General features: G+C 44.0%; 1 protein-coding gene across 4 annotated transcripts in view; it reads left to right on the forward strand.

The window, feature by feature from the left end:
- The window catches only part of gria4b (glutamate receptor, ionotropic, AMPA 4b), a 263186-nt gene that overhangs the window by 95269 nt on the left and 142987 nt on the right, over window positions 1–24930 (forward strand). For 3 of the 4 annotated variants that reach the window (XM_034177668.1, XM_034177666.1, XM_034177669.1), the window contains exons 4-9: window positions 2199–2383; window positions 3229–3282; window positions 4873–5031; window positions 18525–18692; window positions 19681–19785; window positions 22746–22856. In XM_034177668.1, the coding sequence (XP_034033559.1) occupies window positions 2199–2383; window positions 3229–3282; window positions 4873–5031; window positions 18525–18692; window positions 19681–19785; window positions 22746–22856 (782 nt within the window). Of the gene's footprint in view, window positions 1–2198; window positions 2384–3228; window positions 3283–4872; window positions 5032–18524; window positions 18693–19680; window positions 19786–22745; window positions 22857–24315; window positions 24769–24930 lie in introns of those variants that run through there. The other variant, XM_034177665.1, reaches the window with a different exon arrangement.

Consider the following 24930-nt stretch of genomic DNA (forward strand, 5'->3'; position numbering starts at 1 on the left):
ATTAAATTTATTTATTAGGTCGTCACAGCTGGTGCTTTGTGTGACCTTTGAATTCTGCCCCTCGCCATCTGCTTGTCAACGTCAAATCAATCAGTCGATCAATATAAACCCAACATACCACTTAAACAACGACGGCTGTTGTACAAAACACCAAGATGTGAAATTTTCTCAAACACATTCACGATAAGTTAGCCTCAGGCTAACGTGTTTGTTAGCCTGAGGCTAACTTACTGTTAGTAACTGGAATTATGAATAGGACAAGACCGGGTAGGTGAAGTGGATCTAGTAATGAGTAAAGGAATTTTCCATATATCTGGCCTGGGATTGTTTTTGGATTCCTGATGAGGAGTTTGAGGACTCAGTTGAACTACTTCACTCGTGGAGCTCTGTTTTTTTAAACCGCTGGTCTCAAGGTTTTCGCTTTGTCACATATTTCGAGGATGTGAATTTGCTCCTTTTCTGTGACCCCCTTCATACAAAGAGTAGCGACATGACGAGTGGGGGGAAAAAATGGTCACGTCACTCATGGTGCACTCTTGGGGCCAAATTTGCATTTACTGTTAAGCTATCTGTGTGTATATCCAGTTTATTTATTTATTTAATTGTTTGCTGAAAATGCCAGGTTGTTGTGCATTCAGATGCACAAACAGACATGACAAGGGGTTCAAGATGTACAGATTCCCTCCAGATCCCAACAGACGAAAAATTTGGGAAAATAAAGTCAGCCGTGTGGGATGAAAGCTGACATCATCATTTTTATTTAAGTTTGTGTGTGTGTGTGTGTGTGTGTGTGTGTGTGTGTGTCATTGTGTTATGTTTGCATGTTTGACTTTATTGCCTTAGTTTTTTCTTTAAAAAGTAAATTTTACGAGTTTTTAAAGGTGTATTTTTAAAGCTCCTCGTATCCAGTTAATCAAAGCAGTTAAATCATTTTAAGTGCGACTTTGTTACAAGTCATATGTTCACATTCTCTCCAGGCATCAGGACAGAACCCAAACTATTATTACTACTAGTAAGTCCCTTCGGTTGCTCCCTTGTTTGCACTCGGGGTCGCCACAGCAAATCCAAGGTGGATCTGCATGTTGAATTGGCACAAGTTTTACACCGGATGCCCTTCCTGACGCAACTCCACATTACATGGAGAAATGTGGCAGGGGTGGGATTTGAACCCAGAACTTCTGAACTGAAACCAAGCGCATTAACCACTTGGCCACCACCCCTAAACTATTATTACTACTGTTGTGGATGATTACACGTATTCACCATCATCAATCTTCTCACTTCATATTTGCTGCTCAGTGTTTCAAACAAACCCAGTATCACTTTACAGTCAGTCTGACATTGAGTTTATACTCACAGACCTTCCTCTTCATACAGTTTTAATAAACAACAAAAATCAACCCCCCAAGACAAAATCTAACATTCAAAGTCCTCCCTAACCTGTCCCGTGTTGGTGCAGTGACATTGTGTTATACATACATAGTCGCTGTGCACAGTGAAAGCATTGCTTCAGTAGTTCTGCACAATTGGCCCCAAAATGGTGTCATATTCTCAGTTGTCACTACTCTCTGTATAAAAGGACTCAACCTCAGACTGTGTCCAGACCGGAGCTGTTAGGACGGACGCAGGGACTTTGTCCAAGATGAAAAGTGATGCATTTGTATATGAGCATCTGTTTTTGTGAGCAGAACCCCTCTTGGCACCAACGTCCTCCTAATATGTATGTGTGGGGGGAACCCAGGTTGCCGGATCACAGGTTAATCCACTAATTGGGAGCAAAGGGAGTCAGGTTGCCAGATTGTGATGGCCACTGGGAGGGGCCATTTAAAGGGGGACATCTGTTCGTGCTGGAGATCCGCCACCTTCACAGCTCTCCGTGTTCCTCACTGACATTCTTCTTCTTCACACACACAAACCTGACAGAAAGCCCCGCCCTCTGCCATAGAGAGCCAGCACCGTTTCTGACTTGCACATATGCTGTAAATGTGGAATAGTGTAGAACCAAGAATGTGTAGTTCTGGTTCCAAAATACATATATGACCTTTGACAAATACCAGGACCTCCCAAACTAGTTCAAACACATATCTTATACTCTGGAAAATACAGAAACAAAACAACATTTCTTGTTGTGTTCAGTGGAGCTGGGATTGCTCAGCCACCTTTGATGCATGTGATGTTTGTTTGTTTGTGTGCGTCAGGATATGCCATCCTGCAGGCCATCATGGAGAAGGCCGGGCAGAACAACTGGCAGGTCAGCGCCATCTGTGTGGAAAACTTCAACGATGCCAGTTACCGGCGCCTGCTGGAGGACTTGGACCGGCGGCAGGAGAAGAAGTTTGTCATCGACCTGGAGGCGGAGCGGCTGCAGAACATGCTGGAACAGGTGATGACATCAACACTGACCTCTGGTTTTTGTTGCTGTTGTGTCATATGTTGCATGTGTTTGTCCAGTTTTGGAGGATTTTAGCTGATGAGGAAGTTTTGAAGTTGATCTCTGGTGACGTATGTTGGCATCGACTCACTCGGAATATGATGTGCACCTTCCTCCTCCTCGTTATCCCACCGTTGTTCCCTGTTGTCGCTGTAATTGTTGAATTATTCAGGAAATCTCCACTCTGACATCTGTCATGCTTCGAACAGTTTATGGTGCATCTTTACCTCATGGAGAGTCCTCAGTCAAACAGCAACAACAGGTGTGATGATTCCCAACACATTCCGAGGTCGCTGGGCAATCAGTGACGTTAATGCCGCATTTGTCTCAGTCATCATCCCATGTATACTCACATCGGGCCACAGGACCCGGATCCAGGATCAGGGTAGAATGTGTAATTGGACCTTGGTAGCTGCTCATCAGCGACACGCTCAGAACCGATGGTGGCTCAGAACAACCATCTGTTACTGAGGATGTTCGTTTTCTCGTGGAAATCCTTTTATTGGGTGGATAATTTAAGAGTTCTTCAAAAAAGAACTTGAGATTTCTGACAAACCCAAAGCATTTTTTCATTTCAATTACTGCTCTGATTAACTGCACATCTGCTCAGGGTTCTCAGCAGGTTTTGTGTTTTACAGCGTCTGCGTGTCAGCTTGTGTTTGAGTGTCATAGTGGCGTGTTGACATCCTCAGGGATGTGACAGGTTTGAGTGTCACACGTGTGATTTAATGGAATTAACCTGTAATGTGATTTAATCCAGTCAGATTAACAGTGAGTTTTGCTCCGTCCCCTCACAGATTGTCAGCGTGGGGAAGCATGTGAAAGGCTACCATTACATCATGGCCAACCTGGTGAGAAAACACGACATCTCACGTTTATCTTTTTCTTTGTGGCACACAAACAGGAAATGTAAAGTTTCTGGCGCTGGAGTTTCTCCTGGATTTGTTTGCAAATATCATCCAGCCGCCTGCCAAAAGTCTAGTCTGTGTTTTCACAGACATCCATCCCGGAAGGTCAGAAGGACACACCAGTGATGTCACGGTGTGTACGACAGTGATACAGGTGCCAAGGAGGTTTGATGAGGAAAAAGTCCATTTTGAACATCTCAAAAATCCCACAAGACTAAAACATTCTGATTCATTAGACATCCCGCCAGACCCTGTAAGGTTTTCCAAGGTGTGGACAAGATTTCAAACCGTGAAACCTTCTTCTTCCAGATGTTCCCGTTAGGGGTCACCACAGCAGATCAATCATTTCCGTCTCACCCTGTCCTCTGTGTCTTCCTCTGTCTCAACAACCACCTGCATGTCTTCCCACAGCACATCCATAAACCTCCTCTTTGGTCTCCGTCTTCTCCTCCTGCCTGGTGGCTCCATCCTCAGCATCCTTCTCCCTATATACCCTGGGTCCCTCCTCTGCACATGTCCAAACCATCTCAATCTCACCTCTCTGACTTTGTCTCCAAACTGTCCCACCTGAGCTGTCCCTCTGATATGTTCATTCCTAATCCTGTCCATCCTCGTCACTCCCAAAGAGAATCATAACATCTTCAGCTCTGCCTCCTATCTTTTTCTTTGTGCCACCATCTCTAAGCTGTCCAACATAGTTTATCTCACTACTGTCTTGTAAACTTTCTCCTTCACTCTTGCTGATATTCTTCGGTGACAAGTCCCTCCTGTCACCTTTCTCCACCCACTCCACCCTGCCTGCACTCTCTTCTTCACCTCTCTACCACACCCTCCATTACTTTGGACAGTTGACCCCAAGTATTTAAACTCATCTACTTTCACCATTGTCCATCACCATTGCAAATAAGAAAGGACTCAGAGCTGATCCTTGGTGTAATCCCACTTCCACCCTGAATGAGTCTGTCATTCCTACTGTAAATCTCACCACTGTCACACTCTCCTTGTACATGTCCTGCACTACCCTCACATACTTCTCTGCCACTCCAGACTTCCTCATACAATACCAAAACTCTTCTCTTGGCACCCTGTTATAAGCTGTCTCTAAATCCACAAACACACAATGCAATTCCTTCTGGCCTTCTCTATACTTCTCCATCAGTATTCTCAGAGCAAACCTTGCATCTGTAGTGCTCTTTCTTGGCATGAACTCCTGTCTACTTTCCTCATCACTCCAATTCTTCCAGTTCCTTTTCACCACCTATGCTGTCTAGCTACACTCTCTCCTGCCACCACCTTACAGTCTCTAATTTCTTTTAACTTGCATCTCCTACACAGACTGTAGGAGAAGCCACCATCCCATGAAATAATACCATGAAACAAAGGATGCATTAAAAAAGTGACAATGCAGTTTAATAAAGCAACACACCAAAAACAAAAATCAGCCCATTTTATGAAAACTGCAACACTTATTTTGAATAATTTTAATGTGGTTTCTGTTTTGCCCAAACCCGTGATCCCTCCCTCATCCTCAAGGGTTTTAAAGACATCAACCTGGAGCGCTTCATGCACGGTGGAGCGAACGTGACGGGCTTCCAACTCGTCGACTTCAGCAACCCAATGGTCATCAAACTGATGCAGCGCTGGAACAAGCTGGATCAGAGGGAGTATCCAGGCTCTGATGCTCCGCCCAAGGTATTAAAATATTCCTAATATATAACGTTAAATATTATGTGGAGATTTAACCAGTGCATTAACATAAATTGTTAATCTTTATTTGCAAATATTATTCACCCAAAGAGTTTAATAAATTTGATTCTAAGTCATAAAAAAGTTAATTGAAATTATAAAGTATGTGATTCCAGGTGAGAAATTATTCAGTTTTTTGTTTTAATCAGAATGAACTAGTTACATAAGTAATATAACCGTACAAATTAAGTAATTTGGGTACACAAATTAAAAAATAGATTACATAAACTGTGCACACATACTAACTTGAATTCATGGATTATTACGTCTGTGGGCAGAGCAGTGAGGTAAGGAGGTGTGCAGACTTGAATTTGACTCTGGGTCACGTTACCCGTTTCTTCATCTGCACTGTCTCAGTCCACCCAGCTGGAAATACTGTATTTTACGGACCTTTTTTTCTGTATGGGGAACTCACTTTGTAACACGGCATGTTCCTGGGGACGAGTTTCAGAACGGACAGGAACTCTGTGTAGCACATGTGCACACTGCAGCCTGTGCTGCTACTTAACATAAGGACTTTTAAATTCTAAAAACAAGATGGACAAATAACTCTGCGTTGGGAACATAGTTAATCCCTTCAGCTTCACCTTTTTCCACTTTGAGTCGCCACAGCAGATCCAGCAGGGATGCCAGCTCTCACGCATCTGGTGTGAGACTTACGCTTTCAGCATCAATCTCAGGCACACACAAGAAATGTCACGCCTGAGTAAAAACGTATCCCGTTAATTTTCCATTGATGACTAGATTAGACCAGACCACAACGCGTTGTTTCTTAACAGATGTTAACATCTGCTGTCAATGTTCTGACTGATGGTATTCTCTGATCACTGATTTGCTGAAAACCTCACAGCTGAGATACGTCAGCACGTGAAGAGTTCAGAGTTCAAGCAAAGCTTCGAAGTTTGTTTCTGAGTCGGCCACTTTTTGGATGATAAAGTAAGCCAATAAAATACCTTAACAAACCGAATAATCTCTTGTCTGATAACTTCAGATGGAGTCTAATCAGTGTGTTGACACAGTCGGCTACAGACTTCAACTAGTTGCAAACTAGGTCATTTAAAGGACACGTCATACTTTATTTAATGTCCTAGTTAGCAAGTATTCATGATTGTAAATCTATTCATGCTGAAAACGTGTGGTCACTGAAGTATTTTATTGATAATTATTTGTGATGGAGAAACCGAAGCTTTTTAATATGTTGAAATGGTTCAGTGTTTGAAGCATTTGATATGGCGACATCTGCTGGCCAATCTTTAACATAGCACTTGCATTGAACAATTAAACAGGTGCTGTTATGTATGTTAAATAATAAAGGTTCGATGTGCATCTTGAAATGTTGACTATATTTTCATTTAAAGACATTAATAATATACTTGTGTTATAATGTGCCATCATAAAAATACTGTATGTAACAGAGCTATAAATTGTGAAATACAAAATGAAGGGGATTTGGGGGCTTCAAAGGTTTTTATTTTAAAACTAGATAATTTCAGTGGTGTAGTCTTCCTCCTGGCTTGAGGCTTGAGTCCTCCTTTCCAGTTTTGGAGAGAAGACACACACAGCAGAAGTTGGTGTCATGAAGACAGATTTTGTCCAACTTGTAAAGCGTTGGATAAACAGCTGTCTCCATCCTTACTATCATTCCTTGCAAATTCACTGCAGAAAATGGTTCTGGAGAGCATTAGCATGGCTAAAACCCTCCAGTATCTGGGGGCAAAGCTCCCCAGACCCCCCAACCAGGACCATCTTGACCCCCAGCCATTTTAAGCACTTTTCTTTATTTGCCTCTCACACTCCTGAGCTTGCTGAAATATTTGGAAAACAGGAAGGAGGATGGATGTGGAGGCGATAAAAATCAAACGGGTTCCCTTCTATTATTATTTTTATTAGTAAACAAGGACTTTTTAAAAAAAAAATTAAGGTTAGGTTTATCAAAAATTAGTCTCATTCCAGCCAAGTTTCTGTGAAGGCTCTCAGTTGTCCAGGTGGTTTCCATAGTAGAGAAGCTTGAATCTTCGAGTGGACTGGGTTGCTTGACGCGAGGAAGTTTTGCTTCAAATCGCAGAAACTTCCACAGCTAAAATTCTTGCTCTGGTAGTCTGACTTCTGTCTTGACCCTTGTAGAGAAGAATAAAACAGAAGCCACAAAAGCTGGAGTATTAAAATTAACCAGACCCCTCCTACCGAGAGGCAGACTGCGATAGGCTAGTGACTAAACAGTTGCTTTAATTAGCACCTATTGTGCTCTAGTTAGCACCCTCCTAATGACAGGGTAGCTGTCCCTCCTAACGATGGGACTGATGGCTCTCTTAACGGCTCTCCTGATGACATGAATGACTCATTACCATGAACAAAAGACTGAAACTGCTTTGACCTGAGTACCCTCAGACCCCTCCCCTGTTAAGGCTGGGTTTCAACTGTTTCACATACAATGCCTCCTTCACCCCTCTCTCAAACCATTTCTTCTCTCTGGCTAAGATTTTAAGTTCCTTGTCCTCAAACGTGTGGTTAGTGTCTTTAAGGTGGAGATGAACTGCAGACTGAGGTCCAGTGGCGCCCTCTCTGCGGTGCTGGTATAGCCTTTTATGTAACAGAGAGGGCGCCAGTGGATTTGAAGCGAAACGTCCTCGCATCAAGCAACCCAGTCCATTCGAAGATTCAAGCTTCTCTACCATTCCAGCCAAGGTTCCAAAGTTGGCAACCCTGGATCCAAGAGGGAACTGCATGTTGATATTGCCACAGATTTTATGCCAGATGCCTTTCATAACACATTAAATGGAGAAATGGACAGGGGTGGTCTTGAACCACCTTCTTCTACTACTTTTTTTCTGCCTCTTCTACGTCTATTACATCTATTACTCTGTCTACTCCTTCTTCTACTTCTACTTCTTCTATTTGTATGTTTCCTTCTATTTTTGCTTCTTCTTCGTCATTAAAACTGCAGAGAGTGTGATTGGCTCCAATCACCTTTCTATGGACTCTATATACACCCAGCGCTGCTGTGGAAAAGAACAGAGCGTTATCAGGGACAAACATCACCCAGCACAGGCTCTGGCTCCGTGTTAATATTTGTTGATCACATTAAATATTTAGCAACTGTGTTGTGTCATTTTTCATTTGCATGTTAAGTCTCCTTGATCTTTCATTGATCCAACATGTGACATTTGAGTTCCTCAAAGTGCTGCATCAGTGAGCAGACAGAACATAAATTCATAAGACATGAAAAACCATATGATTTCAGATCTCATCTGCCAGCTCTCTAATCCCTGAGGTCAACATGTGGAGTGGCTTTCAGAGCAGTGTGCATTTTTCTGTTTGACACTGCGAGAAACAGCGAGTTGCAGAATTGAAGACGTATCACAGACTGAGGGTTCGGTTTATGGAACATAAAATATGGGCTTAAATACGTAAACCAATTTTAGTCCCCCTGCAGGGCCCGGGTTCCTGCAGGAGCCTCACAAAAGGTAATGAAGAGAGGGAATATAAATCAGAACACATTACGTACACAAACGGGAAGCAGCGTGTTCGCAAAGTGCACAGCAGCAAAAAATAATAATAATAATAATAATAATAAATAGCATGGAAAGGAAACAAGCAGAAAGCACAAATCCTAAATAAAACAAAATACTAAGCAGGTGTGCACGTTTCAGTGCACGCTGCAGCAACAAAACAGACAAGACAAACCCAGTGTCACCATCAGCAGGAGTCTTCATCCGGCGCACTGTCACATCCAGGGACGTGACAGACTGACCTACTTCACATTTGTCAGCTGCACAGATTGTGAGTGGCACCGGGGTAAGAACACATCACGCTGCGGTGGTCAGCAGACGGCCTCGCCCCTGCAAAGAAACAGATTTGGATTTAAAACGTCAGCTGCAGCGGAGCGGAAACACTGTGACTCACACACACTGTCTGATGGACTGGACGCTTTACAGCGAGCGGTGACATCACATGACGCCATGTCTGCGTGTTTGTTCTTTCCTTACTTGGCTCCTCACTGAGGTTTGACACTTAAACTTTGAGACCATTTAACACAAATGCGGCAAAAGTCAGGCAGCGAGTTTCCACTGAGGTGTTTTGTGCCTCATTAAGAGAATGAATCGTGATTCTTTAGGACCCTGGGGCTTCCTGTTTTACTGTACGGTTGTAATACTTTTACTCTAACCAGTGACCTAAGTTGAGGACTGGATGTCTTTGGTACCAGGTCTCTTGGGTTAGTCTTGGATGACTTTGTGGCAGTTTTGAACAGAGTTAATAGGATTAAAACTGGAATAGTTCTGACTGAGCTGAATATAAAAGTCAAATAAGGTCGACATCCGCTGGATTCTGTGACATATGTTTGTTACGCTGTAACGCAAAACAAAACACAATAGAAGGTACAAATTATTCCATTTTAGAACCAATAATTAGCTCAACCAATAATTTTGCATGATTTTTTTTTCACAAATGCAGCAGGTTTAACTTTTGATCCATGTACAAACTGAAAAAAGTGAAAACACTTTTTTTTTCTTTTTTTTTTCTTTTTTTTTTTTTGCTATTTTTTGCCCCATAACTCCAAACATTAATTCATAGATAGTCCAAACTATACCTTTTTTGGAATCTTTGTGATCACATAAATAATGTGGTATGTTTTTCAGTATGTGTTATGTGTCGGACGCAGCCCGGAGAACCGACCAGCGTTTGAAGGACCCAGTATGAAATAAGCAGAGCACGGTACAAAGGCTAACAGAGTTTAATAAACATAACAGTGAAGTGATACGAAAACAACAAAAGAGTGCATGGTCTGGCGTGGTGGATTGCGAGTCCACACTCAACACACAGAGAGACCACTCAAAGGTGTACAAACAGCAAACACTTCCTGGCTTAATTGCAAATCAGCTTCCCACCCTGCAGGCATGGAACACCCTGTTCACAAAACTCCACTGCAGTGGAAGCTGATTTAAACGACTAACATACAGCTCAATATAATAAGGTGTGAGGGACACCACATTTACTGACTGTATAAATGTTAGTCACAAAACCAAACGTACCTCAGGAAGTGTGCTGACGAGCGTGAGACCTCACCCCCTCCTCTTTCACAGACCATGCATCAAACCTGGACGTTCTCTGCATCCACTGATGGGAGATGGCTCTAGAGACGACGATCTCACCCGTCTGGTCACAAGGTCGAGTCTCTGGCAAATACACACTGTGTACTCCAGTCTTAAATGCCACCATGTTCCAATCCATGTAGATGCACCACAGCTGTGAGTCCTGACGAGCCGCAGGTGATCAGGGTGAGGTCCTGATATCTCAGCCACACAGCCACTCAGTCCCAAATGCGCACCACCTGGGAGGAAAACCAAAAGACAGTAACAGAAGACACACAAAAGCCAACCAGGCACGCCAGCCACAACAGCACCCCACCCTCACGGGAAGCCTTCCAGCGACCACACAAACCTGGCCCAGGAGAAACACCCCCCTCCAGGGACCATGGCTGGAAACCGTCTCTGCATTCATCTTCCAACAGAATCTTCATTTAACAGAACGGTTGATGTCTTCTCCTCTGGCTGCATCTTTGCCTTTGTTTCTGTCAGTCACTTAGCACAGGTGTGGCCAGGAGTTCTTAAACCTGTGCGGTCAGCCTTTGTCCAACCATGTTCACAGTCTAATTAGTCATAAAACAAAAAAGACAAACACAAACAACCAAACCACCCCCCCCCCCCCCTCCCCAGAGGACCGACCCATCAAACCCCGGGAAGGGGAGAAAAGAAAAACAACCCAAACTTAAGCTCGCAAATAACAATGCTAACACCCCCCCCCCCCCCCCCAGAGGACCGTTCCATCAAACCCCGGGGAAGGGGAGAAAAGAAAAACAACCCAAACTTAAGCTTGCAAATAAAAATGCTAACACCCCCCCCAACGACATGTAGGGACCAACACCCCCCAGAGGACATCCCGCCAGCTCCAGGAGTAATAACCACAGCCGAGGTCCCTCTGGGATCCAACGTCACCCACGGGGACTCCCAGCGCCTCCCAGAGGACCATTCCATCAACCCCAGGAGACGCCTCCCCTCATGACCAACGGACCCAGCCCCGGCCGTCTATGGCTAGATGGACCCACAGCCCTTTCCCCCCCAGAGGACACCACAGTCACACCCTGAGGGTGGAAACTGGGGGGAAAAACAAAAGGAGAAAAAAAAAAACATACAAACAAAACAACCCCAACCCCACCCCCTTGGCGCAGTGGAAACTGGAAGCACGTCCAGCGTCACCAACCGTGACTATACCCCAGAAGCCAACCGGGAGGAGTGGAACAGCGGTTATGGCAGACGGCACAAAACGGCGCCACTCTTCCGACTTCCAAACCAGCCACCAGCTGCGGGTATATCCCACTGCCCCAAACCTCAGCCACGCCGATGGCAGACGGCTCAAAGGCTCGCTGAAGCCGGAGGTGGAACAGGGAATCAACAAACAAAAACACCCCCCCCCCCCCCCCCCCCCCCCCCCCCAGGTGCAGAGGTTACCTGGGAAACGCCCAGCATAACCAAACTGCACCACTCCAGCAACGCCGACTCTACGGCTCACCCAGCTGGAGTCAGAGGAGAAGAGAGGGCATAACAAAAAAAAAACAAAAAAAAAGAAAAAAGAAAAAACAACCCAATTACCCCCCCCCCATCACCCCCCAGGGGACCGTCCCATCAAACCCTGGGAGGTGAAACTAAAAGAAATAAAAAGAAAGACTAACAAACAGTTATTTGGGTCCTTTTCATGCTCCAAACAGAACTGCAGGGTCACGACCCCAGACACTAATAGTGTAAAAAATCCCACACAAAAACCAACTCAAAAAACACCCACACAAAATGAACTAACACAAAACAAATAAGTGACGTATACCGTTAAGCTCAAACAAATGGAACACACCTGTTCCAACTTAAGAGCTTAACGGTAATGTGACTTAGTCACCAACAGAGGGAGCCAGAGTGCTAAAAATGAAAAACCCCCTTTGGTGACAGAAAATAATTCATGCTGCTTTTCCTGTGAGCAGCTGTGTGTACCACACAACCAAAAATGTGCTCATCTAAATGACGCTGGAGCTAAACAACAGACACAGTAGCTATCTTTACCCGGGGAAACAAGGCTACAACTGTAACACAGGAAGCTCAGCGACCCGTGCCACAGAGCTCCGCCGTGCGCGTTCACCCATTACAGACACACTCTTGCAGCTCCCGTTTAAACCTCTTATCCGGTCGGAGCGTGACGCGAAGCCGTCACCAGTCACACTCCACCACGACCCACGGATAAGGCACAAACACAGGAAACACGGCTGCAAGAGAGCACGAATCAGTATTCAGTAATGGGTTCTCAAACACGCACCATCCGGGCGGAGAGCACCCGCAACTGATCCGGATAACTTCTGAACGTCTGCTGCCACCTTCCCGGCGCGGTACCGTCTCTGCTACCGCTGGGTCCGTGATGTTTGGCCAGAGACTACTGTTATGTGTCGGACGCAGCCCGGAGAATCGACCAGCGTAGAGCACGGTACAAAGGATAACAGAGTTTAATAAACATAACAGTGAAGTGATACGAAAACAACAAAAGAGTGCATGGTCTGGCGTGGTGGATTGCGGTGCGCTCCCAGCAGCGCTAACGGTCCGGAGCCAGAAAACTGTTCGGACCCAAGGACCCCGCCGACACCCCCCAGGTGGCCGCGACAAACCGAGTCTGTGAAAGAAGAAATCATTATGTGAGTCCACACTCAACACACAGAGAGACCACTCAAAGGTGTACAAACAGCAAACACTTCCTGGCTTAATTGCAAATCAGCTTCCCACCCTGCAGGCATAGAACACCCTGTTCACAAAACTCTACTGCAGTGGAAGCTGATTTAAACGACTAACATACAGCTCAATATAATAAGGTGTGAGGGACACCACATTTACTGACTGTATAAATGTTAGTCACAAAACCAAACGTACCTCAGGAAGTGTGCTGACGAGCGTGAGACCTCACCCCCTCCTCTTTCACAGACCATGCATCAAACCTGGACGTTCTCTGCATCCACTGATGGGAGATGGCTCTAGAGACGACGATCTCACCCGTCTGGTCACAAGGTCGAGTCTCTGGCAAATACACACTGTGTACTCCAGTCTTAAATTTTGACTCTTAGGGCCCTGTCTCACTGGGGAGAGGATTAATTGTGCATAAATTGAGTATACAAATTACAGGCGTTCGTTGTCATCCACAACAAAAGTGGCCAAAAATGACAAATATATTAATAATAATATGGATATATTAATAACGTATAGTGAATATATGACGAACAATCACGGATGCATAATGCATGTATTTGTTATGTGCCGACGCGGGTTGAGGAGCGGACCTGCGTCTGACTGAACCCAGCGCTAAATAACCAGAAAGCGGTTCCAAAAACAAAACATTTATTTCCCTTTCTGTGCAATAATTGTGTACAACATAAATGTGCGGTTGTCTGGCGAGGTGAAGGACGGCATGCTCTCCAGCGCCCAAAGGGATCGAAGCCCGGCACTTCTGGACTCAAATTCACCGCCAAACACCCCCCAGGTGGACACGACAAACTGACTCTGTGAAGGATAGAAGAGGTGAGGTAAGTCAACAGCTACAACTAATATCCTTCAAAGGCACACGCTATCAGCAACACATTCAGGTCTGACTTTAAGCTTTATGTAAATGAGCAGCTTCTCACAACAGGTGGAGGATCATCAGTCCGCACGCCACGGCCGTGAGAAGCGAGCTGCACAATTCTCATCAATGTTCAAATATACTGCGTAACAAAATACCAAATTACTATTAACACTTATTCAGACAATCAATCACCTCTGATGTGTGCTGACAGCATGTGTCCCTCACCCGTCCTCCTTCACAGGCACAATGTGTCAAACCCAGGCGCGGTCCTCAGCGTCTCACAAACGAACGTCACAAGGTCGAGTTCCCGGCAATTCTGCTTGAACCACTCATGGCTTAAATGCAGAATGCCATCTAATTATCTGCTTCAGCTGAAAGTCCTTAAGTCTGCACGTGAGCATCATCCACAGGTGCTGCGAGTCATTATGCCTGCACGTGGACATCCTCCACAAGTGCAGCCAATAATGTTGATGAGGGTGAAGGATTCTTCTACCAGCACCTTCTCCACAGACACAAACCAGATTGCATACCACCTGGAGAGCAAAGAAAAGAAAACAACACAAAACCATCCAGCCAAACCCCCCAACACACAACAGTATTGAGGAAACAGATCGGACGCATTGTGATTATCACGGCAGTATTATGGATGTGTTGTGAATGCATTGTGCACGTGTTGCGGGTGTGCAGCATCTGCATTGTGGTCATAAAAGAAGTGCACTCGGCCCTTTCAGCATCACTATTCACACCAACACCACAGCCTCTGGAGCAATTGCTTGACTTGAACAAGTTGATTGGTATTGTAATGATCATAGAGTTGATGTTCATGTTGTTATGCAAGGGTTAACTGTTCATGAGTTTGGGGAGCAGGAGGGGGGAAGCCGCTTGGGGTTGTGAGACAGTGTTCTTTTTTGAGAGAGTCATGAATAAAGAGCGTGAGTTGCGGCTGTAACAGCAACTCTTCCTTTTGTTGGTGTTAAATAAAAGTCCTGAAAGGGAACCGAGATCCACGGCTGACGTCTCTGCAGCTGGGGATTTACAGTATGCTGTTGGATGGCAGCAGCTATTACATCGGACGTCTCCACAGCTGCACTGGCACTGACTGGCACGTATGTCAACTTCTGCCACATATAGTACTTTGGGTTTACGTGACATGTTTGTTATGCATTCACAGATTGTCTGCAAAGCAGACGTAATATAAACGCTTTATCCGTAGCCAGTCTGTATGCATTCGCTTCAACTTATTTTAGTCCACGATGTGGACGTGACAGGCACGCAATATATCCGTTTTACACACTGTCCCAGTACGCTGCCAAGCCGCAAATCCCAGTCAGTTGTGGATATCAGCAGATATACAGTGCATAGCGTCAGTATGTATTGAGTATGTAAGGCGGATGTAATCCGCAACCAAAGTTTTGTGCAGCTCAAAAATCCTGGCAATGGACAAACGTGCCTCTGCGGATAATTGTGGACGTGTGCAGATGTCGGCCAACTTATACAAGCATGTTTCACGGCTATTGCGGCCGTTTAGCAAATATGATCAATTTTGTGCACAGTCCATACACAAATCTTCCTAAATGCCAGTGGGACCGGGCCTTTACCTGGCTATAGCTGACACAACATGGCCACCATACAATTTGTGTAGGCCATGGTATATTATCACTGGCCCTTTAAGTGGTGCCAAAAACATGTTTGACTACTTCATGTTTAGCAGAGTCAAACAGGGTCTGGTTTGTTAGTTTCTGCAGGATGTTACTTCCGGTCCCTATTTGATCCAGCTCTGCCCTGCAGGATGTTACTTCCGGCCCCTATTTGATCCAGCTCCATCCCTGCAGGATGTTGCTTCCAGTCCCAATTTGTTCCAGCTCCGTCCCTGCAGGATGTTACTTACGGTCCCTATTTGGTCCAGTTCCGTCTCTGCAGGATGTTGCTTCCAGTCCCTATTTGTTCCTCCTCCGTCCCTGTAGGATCAATCAATCAATCAATCAATCAATCAATCAATTTTTTTTTATATAGCGCCAAATCACAACAAACAGTTGCCCCAAGGCGCTTTATATTGTAAGGCAAGGCCATACAATAATTATGTAAAACCCCAACGGTCAAAACGACCCCCTGTGAGCAAGCACTTGGCTACAGTGGGAAGGAAAAACTCCCTTTTAACAGGAAGAAACCTCCAGCAGAACCAGGCTCAGGGAGGGGCAGTCTTCTGCTGGGACTGGTTGGGGCTGAGGGAGAGAACCAGGAAAAAGACATGCTGTGGAGGGGAGCAGAGATCGATCACTAATGATTAAATGCAGAGTGGTGCATACAGAGCAAAAAGAGAAAGAAACAGTGCATCATGGGAACCCCCCAGCAGTCTACGTCTATAGCAGCATAACTAAGGGATGGTTCAGGGTCACCTGATCCAGCCCTAACTATAAGCTTTAGCAAAAAGGAAAGTTTTAAGCCTAATCTTAAAAGTAGAGAGGGTGTCTGTCTCCCTGATCTGAATTGGGAGCTGGTTCCACAGGAGAGGAGCCTGAAAGCTGAAGGCTCTGCCTCCCATTCTACTCTTACAAACCCTAGGAACTACAAGTAAGCCTGCAGTCTGAGAGCGAAGCGCTCTATTGGGGTGATATGGTACTACGAGGTCCCTAAGATAAGATGGGACCTGATTATTCAAAACCTTATAAGTAAGAAGAAGAATTTTAAATTCTATTCTAGAATTAACAGGAAGCCAATGAAGAGAGGCCAATATGGGTGTTGAATGATGTTACTTCCGGTCCCTATTTGATCCAGCTCTGCCCTGCAGGATGTTACTTCCGGTCCCTATTTGATCTAGTTCCGTCCCTGCAGGATGTTATTTCCGGTCCCTATTTGATCCACCTCCGTCCCTGTAGGATGTTACTTCCGGTCCCTATTTGATCTAGCTCCGTCCCTGCAGGATGTTGCTTCTGGTCCAGATTTGGTCCAGTTCCGTCTCTGCAGCTCCCTAGTTTCTGTGTTGATGTTTGTTCCAGCGTTGATCTGATGGTAGTGACTCTGGCTTGTTGCTAACTCTCTCTGGGAGTTAGTGGAGAGGCTTTGTCCAGCAGTAACAGGACGACAGTGCTCCGGAGTCTCCCTGGCACCGTAATGTCACCGTAAAGAGTCAGCTAATGAATTGGATTCACCCCAGCCAGAGGACAACTTAATGAGCTCCTGCTAGCTACAATAATTAAAGCCACGCTGTTACTGGGGCGGACAAAACGCTCGCTGCTTCTCTTCCATCACTCACATAGTTTTCCGCGGTGCCAGAGGTGACTTTTAGGAAAAGGTGCAGATCGTGAGGGAGAGTCATTTTTGTCAACGCCAATAATCTGAGTCCACACCATCACCAGGATCTCGAGGGGATACAATCGTCTCCTCCTTTATGGTCCCCGAAAATAATGAGCAGATGAAAAGTGCAGCCTCTCTGCAACAACAAGACCTTCACAGAGTTTTGCTTGGCCCTGCAGAGACAGGAGGCAGCCCCCCACCCCCAACGCACATTATTTTAAAGAACTGACCAGCAGACGCTGCACAACACTTTTCCTGTCCGGCTGCACCTGAACTTAATTGGCCTCATAAGCTTTTCTGGTGCACTTTTGCAGCAGAGCGCCACATTCTGTTTTCAGAACAGAAACAACATTATGGAGGTGTCCCGGTTTACCACAGTTTACCAAAGTTGCAGCAGGGATGTAGCCCTTGAAGGTCTAGGTCAAGTTCAGCTGTGAGTGACCTTGACCAAATATTGAAGGTCACAGTGCCAAAAATAGCATCAGTGTGTGATGAAGACTGCGCTCTCAATAACGTTCCAAGAATTTCAGACAGGTTCCTCAAATTTGCAGCCAACATGTATCCTTTCAAGGTGTAGGCCAGCTTCAGTGATGACTGACCTTGACCTAGTTATGAAGGTCATAGGGCCACAAATATATCTGCAGCACTGTACTCCCAATAACTGTTGAAAGAAATAACATGAGTTTACCAAACTGGCAACAGGATACATTTCTTGAAGGTCTAGGTCACGTTCGATGAAGAATGGGCTTAGGCTAGTTTTGAAGGTCACAGAGCCAAAAAATATGTCAGTGTAGATCAAGAATGACCTCTATAAATTTCAGGTGCTGCAAGGATGTGACCCTAGAAGTTCCACATCTTTCCCAAACCTTTTCCAAACCAATAAAATCATGACTTCCACACAAATAGTTCCTGGTTGCCTTTTTTCCCTGAATGCTGTCTTCACAGTTAAAATCTTGGAAACTCGTTTCCGTTGTGATTATTACAATATAATTTGAAAACTGTCCACCGACTTTATACTACAGTCGCACCGCATCATGGCCACAAATGTTTGGACTGAATTTCAGCTAATTTCAATGTCAACTCCACCTGCGTAGTCACTACATTTCCCCTAGAGGGCGACACACTCACACAAATAATCTGTGTAAATTGCAGGGATCGATGTCATATTCAGTAAAATTTGACACAAGGCAAATGTATTTGTATAGCACAGTTCAACACAGAGACGACACATGGTTTTAACATAATAAAAACAAACAAAAAAAGGTGGTGCTGGCGTCCTGTTCTGGCGATGTTACATTTGACGTAATGGACGTAAACGACCTCAGAAATGGCAGTGGCTATTACGCTAGCTCGCTGTGTCTCAAAAATCATTAATTCATTCTTTAATGGAAATTAAAGTGTTCATTCTTGCAAATGTAGATATGTTTGTTTTCGCTGTCAGTATGTCACAGCGTGATAATGGACATGTGTGTCATTGTGACGCTTTCTGTGTTTTCTTGTAGTACACCTCAGCGCTAACGTACGACGGGGTGATGGTGATGGCTGAAGCCTTCAGGAACCTTCGCAGACAGAAGGTGGACATTTCTAGAAGGGGGAATGCTGGCGACTGTCTGGCTAATCCTGCTGCCCCGTGGAACCAAGGCATTGATATGGAGCGCACCCTCAAACAGGTGAGTGAGGCAGCGGGTGGGGCAAGAAGGAAGGATCGCAGTGCCAGCGCAATAGACAAGATTCCTGGGAAAGCAGGTCTGCAATAAGGATCATCTTTTTTGCAGATGACACTGTGCTGTGTTGCACCAGAAAGAAGGGAGTAGATGGGAAGAAGAGAAGAACAGAGGAGAGTCAGAGGACTGAATACATTTAAATATGTTGTGTTTAGATCAGTGGAAGCTAAAAAAAAAAAATAACCCTCAAAGGACAGAGTGAATTATCTTTTTTTTTCCTCTCTCTTTCTTTCTCTCTGGTAGTCAGCTCTCGTCTGCCTGCAGAGGATTGAGCTCTACCATTCATGACTGTCTGTCTACTACAAAACATGTAACAGACAGGCACTAAAATCTTTGATTTCAGATTTTACAACTGTTTTTAACTGTTAAGCTTTATTCACTATGCCCACAAAAATATGTTAGTGGTCTAAAAATTATCAGAACTAAATTGAAATGAAACTAATTGGTCCGCTGATGGTTTTCAAAGTTATCTGGAAAGCTAATCCGCTAAGGAAAACGTTAGCTTTGATAATTAGCGGTTAGCGGAACTGTGTCCATCACTGTATATACTTTGAGTTATAATTTAGCTTGGAAAACTCTGACTGCACCTCTTCAGGTAATTTTACATGTTGCCTGACAAACTGACTGTGTAATTATATCTGGTTTTTGAGTTTTTCACCGGAAAGACTAACTAATGATGTCAAGTCTAAAGTTTTTTATTATATTTATTTTTTTCTCCATTGTAGCAACATTCTTCTGTACACTGATAGAGTTAAACTCAAAATATTCTGGCTTAAATCTTTTGAAACCTTTTCAAACTCTACCTGCTTATTCTGTTGCTCGGTGGATGTTGTTGTTTGAAGCTCAAATGGACCTAAATAGAATCTGTTTCTGTTCTAATCCATTGGCCGGATGCTGCTGACTCTGTTGTCATGGTTACCATTTCTTTGTGCAGGTGCATCTGCAGGGACTCACAGGTAACGTCCAGTTTGACCACTATGGACGCAGAACCAACTACACGATGGATGTGTTTGAACTGAAGACAAATGGACCCAGACGGGTATAAAAATACTTTCTTTTTTTAATCAAATATTGCACGTGTGTCATGTTGAATATGTCAGTAAACATTTTTAAACAGGACAGACAGAATTTTGTTAGAATCAATCCTTTAAACTGTAGTTTAAGTTCTGTGGACACTCAGAGTAAAAGTGGTGCTTTGCGTGTTTGACACGGAGTCGTGCAGATTACATCTTTAAGTCACGTGTTCTGTCTTGCCTCCGAGTTTGATCAGTTCTGTCCGAACCTGAACACTTGATCCTCAACTAACGTAAAAACCTTAAACCATCATTAAACAGTAACAAGGTTGAGTTTGAACATTCAAGGTCACCAAAGGTCAAAAGGTTAATGGGCTGCATTTATGTAGAGCTGACCCAACTGATGCAGAAGCTCAAGAAATCATACACAGACACACACACACACACACACACACACATCAGATATATATACACACACACACATCAGTTATATACACACACACATCAGATATATATACACACACACACATCAGATATATACATATACACACACACACGCATCAGATATATATATATACACACACACACATCAGATATATACATACACACACACACACATCAGATATATACACACACACATACACACACATCAGATATATACACACACACACTCACATCAGATACACGCACAAAGACACACACACGTTCACACATCAGATACACAAACATTCACACACACTCACACAGCTTTATACATCAGATGCATGTACACACACACACACACACACGTACTCACACAGGTACGCACATCAGATATACGAACATATACATCTACACACACAAACCCATACAGGCACAGATGCATGCACACACAGAGACATATAGGTATATGCATATATATGCACAAACATGCATGCACACACATGCATAGACACACGCATGCATGTACACATGCACGCACACACAAACATGCATGCATGCACACATATGCACACACATACATGGGTACACATGCACGTACGCACATACACACACATGCACATACACAGACGCATGCATGCACACATGCAAGCACACACATGCACACGCATACACACATATACACACACATGTATACTCAACAAAAATATAAACGCAACACTTTTGGTTTTGCTCCCATTTTGTATGAGATGAACTCAAAGATCTAAAACTTTTTCCACATACACAATATCACCATTTCCCTCAAATATTGTTCACAAACCAGTCAAAATCTGTGATAGTGAGCACTTCTCCTTTGCTGAGATAATCCATCCCACCTCACAGGTGTGCCATATCAAGATGCTGATTAGACACCATGATTAGTGCACAGGTGTGCCTTAGACTGCCCACAATAAAAGGCCACTCTGAAAGGTGCAGTTTTGTTTTATTGGGGGGGATACCAGTCAGTATCTGGTGTGACCACCATTTGCCTCATGCAGTGCAACACATCTCCTTCGCATCATCCATGAAGAGAACACCTCTCCAGCGTGCCAAACACCAGCGAATGTGAGCATTTGCCCACTCAAGTCAGTTACGACGACGAACTGGAGTCAGGTCGAGACCCCGATGAGGACGCCGAGCATGCAGATGAGCTTCCCTGAGACGGCTTCTGACAGTTTGTGCAGAAATTCTTTGGTTATGCAAACCGATTGTTTCAGCAGCTGTCCGAGTGGCTGGTCTCAGACGATCTTGGAGGTGAACATGCTGGATGTGGAGGTCCTGGGCTGGTGTGGTTACACGTGGTCTGCGGTTGTGAGGCTGGTTGGATGTACTGCCAAATTCTCTGAAACGCCGTTGGAGACGGCTTATGGTAGAGAAATGAACATTCAATACACGAGCAACAGCTCTGGTTGACATTCCTGCTGTCAGCATGCCAACTGCACGCTCCCTCAAATCTTGCGACATCTGTGGCATTGTGCTGTGTGATAAAACTGCACCTTTCAGAGTGGCCTTTTATTGTGGGCAGTCTAAGGCACACCTGTGCAATAATCATGGTGTCTAATCAGCATCTTGATATGGCACACCTGTGAGGTGGGATGGATTATCTCAGCAAAGGAGTGCTCACTATCACAGATTTAGACTGGTTTGTGAACAATATTTGAGGGAAATGGTGATATTGTGTATGTGGAAAAAGTTTTAGATCTTTGAGTTCATCTCATACAAAATGGGAGCAAAACCAAAAGTGTTGCGTTTATATTTTTGTTGAGTGTATGTGCACACACACACGCACATACATACACACACACATGCATATGCATAAATACATACACACATGCACACACATATGCAGGCACACACGTGTGCACACACATATAAACACACATGCACATACACACATGTACACACACACATGCACATACATATATGCGCACATATGCATACAAACAATGCACGTACACACATGCACACACATAGATACACATGCACACACGCATAGACACAGATGCACACATGCACAAACATAGACACACATATGCACACACATGTACACATATGCACACACATGCATGTATAAACACACACACACACTCACACACACACACAAGCAAACACACACTCTCACAGATGCACACACAGAGAGACACAGACATGCAGAGGTGCACCAACGTACACGTGCGCGGACAGACACGCAGACACTCACACATATCCAGACACACACGTGCACAGGCGACATGGGTCAGATATTCTGTCCGTTTAAAATGATCATTTTCATTTTTCATGACAGTCAAACACGAGCGTATAAAAATAATTCATACATTTCCAGGAGCGTCTCTTCCCGTCCAAACACATTTTGAACTAATTTCATCAGGCTCTCTTCCATCAGAGCTCTGTGCTGAAACTTCACATTATTTCTTGGCTCTGCACTTTTATGCACGTCTCCACACCGTGAACAGAAATGTGAAGCAATCAGACAAAAGTACACGAACAACTACACCCCTCGGAATCTTGCGCTTACTTTTTGCTCCAGATTGGCTACTGGAATGATGCAGATAAACTGGTCCTGATCCAGGATTCTCCGCTGCTTCCGAACGACACCACCGGCATGGAGAACAGGACTGTTGTCGTGACGACCATCATGGTAAGAGACTGCTGCGTGTTTCTCCGACACTCACGCAGGCACGCACTCGTCATTGCAGTTCATAGTTCTGTGTGGAACTGTTGGTAATGTTTAAAAAAACTCGTTTTGACATCACCTAAAGCTGCTCCTGGACACCGCCTTTCAAAATAAAACATTTGCTTATCGTGACAGTGACTGATTCTGAAAGTTTCTCACAATAATGAGCAGCTTTTCTCGTTACAAGGAAAGAAGCTGTTTTTCTGCAGAGAGCAGAAAAAAAACTTTTCTGCATTAATATAACATACCGAATCGAGCTGGATTAAAAATAAATAAATAAAAATCTAGTAGTTGAAAATCTGAGTTCAATTAAATTAATTATGAGGAAAAATAAAGACACAGTTTGATCAATCTGTCTGGAGCAGGTAGCTATCAAAAGCTAGGACACAAGTGAGGGAAGCCACCAAGACACCTCACACAATTCTGAAATAGGAGATATGCTTGTGTGCCCTTGAGTAACACTGAGCCTGGATTTCATTTCTTCATTTATTAAGGTTTTTCCACAGACTGAACAAGAATACAAAAATATATAAAATTCAAGAATAAAATGCAATAATATTAAATAAAATTGCAGCATAAAATTTTGTAATATAAATATCAAAATTAAAAAAAAAATGTTACCTTAAAACATGCAAAGAGGATAAAATAGGTGCCAAACCCCTCTAAAACATCATCATACCAATATCAAACAAAACAGGAGAAAACGTTTTTCCAGTTTTTTATTTATTTTATGTCTTTGTTTATTTTGGTGGCTTCCCTCACTCTGCTTTCAGCTACGACCTGCTTTAGACAGTCTGATTATGCTGACTCATACTGTTTAAATTTTTAATTGATTGATTGAACTGTCCATCCGCTGACTCATCTGAAGCCAGTTGGCTGTAAAAGTGATGATTTATTTTGTGCCGTGTTAAAAACCTTGCAGATTTGAGCAATCTGTGATTGTGTATTTTAGATTTTAATTTGTCGTCTTGTAGAGATTTATTTTATAATTATTATCAAAATGACATGCAGGAGCCTGATTTATTTTTTTTCCCACTGGTTTCATTCAGCAAAATGATCAAATTCTAGAAGCTCAAAGGTGACCATTTGTTTTATCGACACCGTTTGTGTTGATTCGTTTTTTTGTGTCTTTTGTTCAAATGAACATTTTATTTTCATGAGTCCGATCAGGTTTTAAGGAAACAAAGTTTCATCACAAAGTTTCTTCTCTAGGTTAAAAAAAAAAAATTGGTTTGAATATCTGAAATTACAAAACTGTTTTAAACATGAATCTTTCAAACTTTCTTAATTTGTTCGTACACACAGATTGAGCTGAAATCTGTGTGTACGAAGGTTCGCAGCCCGTTGACTCGGAGGCGGAGCTGAGTGGAGGAGGGCGGAGGTGCGAACGGACAGTCACAGAACAATCCTCCCTCCTTTTCAGCCCCTGATGAGGAAACCCATTTTAAGAAACTGAGCCCCAGTCGGACCCGAGCAGGAAATGAAAGGACTTAACGGCAGAGCGGCGGACACGGGCTCAAGCCCAGACCACGCCCTGAAGGCGAATTTAATGGCCACCCTGATCAAACTGAAGAGGAGCCGTAACAGAATGTGAGCGATCAGAAGAGGACACAGACGTATTTAAAGACACTTTGTTGAGGACGGATGTCAACTGAGGCCCAAATGGATCCTAAAGTCTTCACAACGGTCTGTGTTCAATAGCATTAGCGGCTAATCCTTCCTGTGTATGTTTACGTCATCTTTTGGAGGGATCCATGTGGCCAATCAGAAGCAGCCTGCAGTGAATTTGTAATGTTTGTTGTTTCGTATCTCCATTTGGGAGCGTCTCCAATGGGTTCTGGGTGCTGGTTTCCTAAACCTAACCCGCTAAGTCCCCCAACATAACCCCTTCCCCCGTAACCATAACTCTAACTTACATGAATACGAAAATCGCTCTTTGCTGATGGTGAGAAAAAAATATGAGAACTAATGTTAAAAAATTCTTTATCCGGCAGCATGGTGGCTTAGTGGTTAGCACGGCTGCCTTACAGCAAGAAGG

The sequence above is a fragment of the Thalassophryne amazonica genome, chromosome 9 (genome assembly GCF_902500255.1).
Source record: "Thalassophryne amazonica chromosome 9, fThaAma1.1, whole genome shotgun sequence".
NCBI classification, from domain to species: Eukaryota; Metazoa; Chordata; class Actinopteri; order Batrachoidiformes; family Batrachoididae; genus Thalassophryne; species Thalassophryne amazonica.